The sequence below is a fragment of the Anopheles arabiensis genome, chromosome 2 (assembly GCF_016920715.1).
Source record: "Anopheles arabiensis isolate DONGOLA chromosome 2, AaraD3, whole genome shotgun sequence".
In the NCBI taxonomy this organism is placed as follows: Eukaryota; Metazoa; Arthropoda; class Insecta; order Diptera; family Culicidae; genus Anopheles; species Anopheles arabiensis.
Genome location: NC_053517.1, coordinates 61,008,732 through 61,013,584, shown reverse-complemented (window position 1 = coordinate 61,013,584; position 4,853 = coordinate 61,008,732). Strand labels below are relative to the sequence as shown.

The following is a 4,853-nucleotide window of genomic DNA, read 5'->3' as shown; positions in this document are numbered from 1 at the left end:
AACAAAATGCCAGCGATTCAATGTCATGAATCCTGCCCAGCGGTACCGTAAGGTACTTGATGCCCGCTTGTGTTTGAATTGTCTGCGAGACAATCACCGTGCCCGCGATTGCTCGTCACAGTACAAGTGTCGTCATTGCAATTTGGCGCATCACACAATGATTCACATTGAAAGCACTCCCAGCACATCTTCCACTACATTTCCAATGCTAGCTGCGCAAGATGAACCTTCACACACAACACACGCCACTGATGATCACACGGCTAGCATACAACGCAGCTACGCAGCTGCAATAAAACAATCACCTTCACAAATATTATTACAAACTGCACTTCTAAATGTAACCGATGCACACGGCATCCAGCATCCTGTGCGTGCACTCTTAGACAGCGCATCACAGCCCAATTTGATGAGCAATCGCCTTGCTCAGAGGTTGGCTTTGAAAGGTAGCACGGTTAACATAACCCTCAAAGGAGCAGGACTATCCTCCAGAACGGTGAGGAGGTCGGTTCGAGCTCAAATTGCTTCACGTGTTGAACATTTTGACTTGGATGTCGATTTTCTGGTAGTAGACAAGGTGATCGCTGATCTGCCGGCGCATGATGTTTCCACTCGCGGCTGGAACATTCCTTCGGAATTTGTTTTGGCTGACCCGCAGTTCGATAAATCAGCCCCGATTTATCTCATCCTTGGTGCCCGTCATTACGCTTCCTTCTTTACGAACGTAAAATCGCACGAGCTTGCTCCGAACCTTCCAACTATGCTGAACAGCGTGTTTGGGTTGGTCATGATTGGTCCCACCTCTCCTCAGAATCCTGCATCTCCGACCGATTGCACCGCTGCGTCCACAATCGTCTGCATGGCATCCCTGGAGGAGTCTCTCGAACGCTTTTGGAAGCTGGAAGAGTTAAGCGTCAATGATTCGTACTCACCTGAAAAGCAGCGATGCGAAACGTTGTATAAAGAAACCACTCAGCGCGACGAGTCGGGTCGATATATTGTACGATTGCCCAAACAGACCGACTTCACGGAAAAGCTTGGCCTGTCTAAAACTACCGCTTTGAGACGCTTCGAGCTGCTGGAGAGGAGGCTAGAACGCAACCCACAGCTCAAGGAAGACTATCATGCCTTCATGAAGGAGTATTTGGAGCTGGGGCACATGTCGCTCATGAACAAAGATAGTGGGGATGAACGGGCGTACTACCTACCGCACCATCCCGTATTTAAAGCCTCCAGTACCACCACGAAAGTAAGGGTCGTGTTCGACGGATCTGCAAAAACAAGCACCGGTTATTCCTTGAATGACATTCTATGTGTTGGTCCAATTGTGCAGGACGAGCTGCTTGATATTGTGTTGCGATTCCGCACTTACCAAATAGCACTTGTGGGAGATATAGCTAAAATGTACCGACAAATATTGCTGCATTCTGATGATCGTCGATTGATGCGCATATTCTTTCGATTTTCGCCGCAAGCTCCGATCCAAGTATATGAGCTCAACACCGTTACATACGGACTAGCACCTTCCTCGTTTCTGGCTACACGCACACTTATCCAACTAGCAGAGGATGAAGGGACTGAGTATGCGCTTGCACCTGCAGCCCTGAAACGAAACTTTTACGTGGACGACTTCATTGGTGGTGCCAATAACGTTCGCGAAGCTGTTCAGCTGCGTAAGGAGTTATCAGCGCTACTTGCCAAAGGTGGGTTTGAGTTGCACAAGTGGACCTCAAACAATCTGAGCGTACTCTCCGGCTTAAGCACCGAGTATATCGGCACACACTCATCGCTGCATTTTATACCCAACGAGACGGTCAAAGCACTCGGCATCTCGTGGAAGCCTGAATCGGATGAGCTGTGTTTTGAATCCAACACTGAGGCTGATGAAGCCACGTCGACCAAGCGATCTATTTTGTCGAGCATTGCCAAAATGTACGATCCGCTCGGATTGATAGCACCGGTGATCGTGCGTGCTAAGATGCTGATGCAGGAGCTAAGGCTACTCAAATTCGGCTGGGATGAACCTGTTCCTAATCACATCTGTAAAAAAATGGAAGGCGATTCAGAGCAACTGGAAAATGTTATCCGAGTACAGGACTAACCGTTACGCTCTCTTACCAGATGCAACAGTAGAATTCCACACATTTACCGATGCTTCGGAGGCCGCCTACGGAGCATGTGTTTACGCTCGTTGTGAAAACGCGGCGGGAGAAGTCCGCATCAGCCTATTAGCTTCGAAGTCTCGAGTGGCACCACAGAAGCGCGTCACGTTGCCGAGGCTTGAACTAAGCGCAGCTGTCCTGGGCGCCCATCTGCATCATCACGTCAAGGAGGCAATGCAGATCGTGTGCGCCGAATCGTTTTTCTGGTCCGACTCAACAGTGACGCTAAAATGGATTGCGTCACCTCCCAACTCCTGGAAGACGTTCGTGGCAAATCGAGTAGCTGAGGTGCAACACTACTCTCATCCAAGGCAATGGAGGCACGTTCCTGGCACATCCAATCCTGCTGACTTGGTTTCCCGAGGCATGTCGGCAGCACATTTCACGCAGAATCAGCTTTGGAATAACGGTCCAGATTGGCTTGTGCAACCTTCGTCCCATTGGCCTAGCTCAGATCCAGAACCAAGCGATGAGGCGGACCTAGAAACACGCCAGGCGAGTGCCGCTTTAGTTTGTACACTAACTCATCCATGGTTTGGCATTTCTTCATCCTTCACCAGAATGGTACGCATCATTGCATACTGCATACGGTTTGTGCGCAACACCAAGCAGAAGGCGCGATCCCAGCGACCGATACCGCACACCAACGTATCCAAGACGATCACGCCCAAGTACGTGGATGCTGCAAAAACTGTGCTTTGTAGACTAGCCCAGCAAGATGCATTTTCCGCGGAAATCAAGCAGCTAAAAAAGGGAGAAGCATTGATGAAACAATCACCTTTACGAAAACTTACCCCATTCCTGGATACAGAAGAAGTAATACGGGTGGGAGGACGATTGAACTTGTCGCAACTACCGTATCAGTCCAAGCATCCAGCTGTTCTACCGAAGAACCACAAATTCACTCGTCTACTTGCGGAAGATTATCATGAAGAGATGAAACATGCTAGTGGAAGGCTATTGCTATCCCGCATTAGAGAGCTGTATTGGCCACTGGACGGACGTCGCTTAGTAAAAAGCATTGCAAGGACTGCTTCCGCTGTGTTCGGCAAGATCCCGCACTCGCACGGCAGCCGGTTGGCCAGCTTCCACCATCCCGCATCACACCGAGCCGACCGTTTTCTGTAACCGGAGTGGACTACGCCGGTCCATTCTATTTGAAGCCAGCGCACCGGAAGGCAGCAGCTACTAAGAGCTATCTGTGCGTTTTCGTGTGTTTCGCTACGAAAGCTGTGCATTTGGAACTCGTAGGAGACCTCACAACGGCGGGATTCTTAGCAGCGCTACGCCGATTCACATCACGACGCGGATTGCCAGCCCACATCCATTCTGATAATGGGAAAAAAACTTCGAAGGCGCAGAACGTGAACTGAAGGAGCTTTTTGAGCTGTTCAACGACGAACAACACCGCAACACCGTGGCTACCAGATGCGCTGACCGGGGAATCTCTTGGCATTTCAACCCACCAAAGGCTCCACACTTCGACGGATTATGGGAAGCCGCAGTAAAGACAGCGAAGCGACACCTCTATCGTCACCTGGGCAATACGCGGCTGTCGTACGAAGGCTACTGCACTGTGCTCCACCAAATCGAGGCAGCGATGAATTCCCGTCCGCTGTTGCCTTTGTCCGACGATCCCAACGAGCTAGCTGCACTCACACCGGCACACTTCCTTATTGGCACATCGATGTTCGCCGTGCCTGAACCGGACTACACCCAGCTGAAATCCTGCACGCTAGATGATCTTCAGAAGTGGCAGCTTTTAGTTCAGCGTTTTTGGAAGCATTGGGCCACTGAGTATCTACAAGAAATGCAAAAAAGTTATGCAAGTGGTGGCAGCAACAACAGCAACATACTTCCCGGCAGGTTAGTGATCCTCATGGACGAATCGTTACCCACCACTCGTTGGCCTCTCGCGCGTATCGTTGAAATCCATCCCGGTGAAGACAAGATAGTACGCGTCGTTACGCTCAAGACAGCAAAGGGAATAATTACGCGACCGATCACGAAAATATGCGTTTTACCGCTCAGCACTATATATATATATATATATATATATATATATATATATATATATATATATATATATATATATATATAAGCCAGTAATAAAAGAGTTTTCTGAACGAAACCTAAATAATAAATGATAACGTGAATAAATTTAATCGAAACTAATGAGTAATCAAAGGTTTTTTACCTGAAAATCGTGAAACTCTACTGACGCGGATATTCGAATTATGCAGATTCCTCGGAAACACAAACACTGCATATGGGGCCCTTCACGATTCTAGTCAGTTTTTTGTATGGAGTTTGACAGTTGGAGGCTGAAATCATGTTAACACTCCATACAAAACTACACACAAAACTAGCTTGCAATTTGCAGTCTAGATTATTCTAGCATCAAAGCTAGAATTAGATTCAAGTACATGGTGTTGTTTACATTTACCTCAAGGTGCAAAAAGAGATCACGTGGTGGAATCTAGAATCAAAGTGTATGTTGTCCAGGTGGTCTCATAGTATGTTTTTATAACCAAATTTAAATACCACTTTTTGACAGGATGGGTGAAAACTTTTGTTCAAACAAGCTTTCTTGAGGTTTGACGAATACTCAAAACACTCTTAAAATCTCCATTCAGAAGCAGAAGCGATAAAAATAAGCCTTCTAAATTCATACACCTTGGGATAAGCACA

General features: G+C 47.7%; 1 protein-coding gene across 1 annotated transcript; it reads left to right on the top strand.

Annotated features, from left to right (window-relative positions):
- The first annotated feature begins 1,444 nt into the window (after window positions 1–1,444).
- Window positions 1,445–3,290, top strand: LOC120893199. The gene is made up of 2 exons (XM_040294945.1): window positions 1,445–2,042; window positions 2,122–3,290. Exons 1-2 carry the CDS (start codon window positions 1,445–1,447, stop codon window positions 3,288–3,290), a joined length of 1,767 nt encoding a protein of 588 aa, XP_040150879.1.
- The last annotated feature ends 1,563 nt before the right edge of the window (window positions 3,291–4,853 follow it).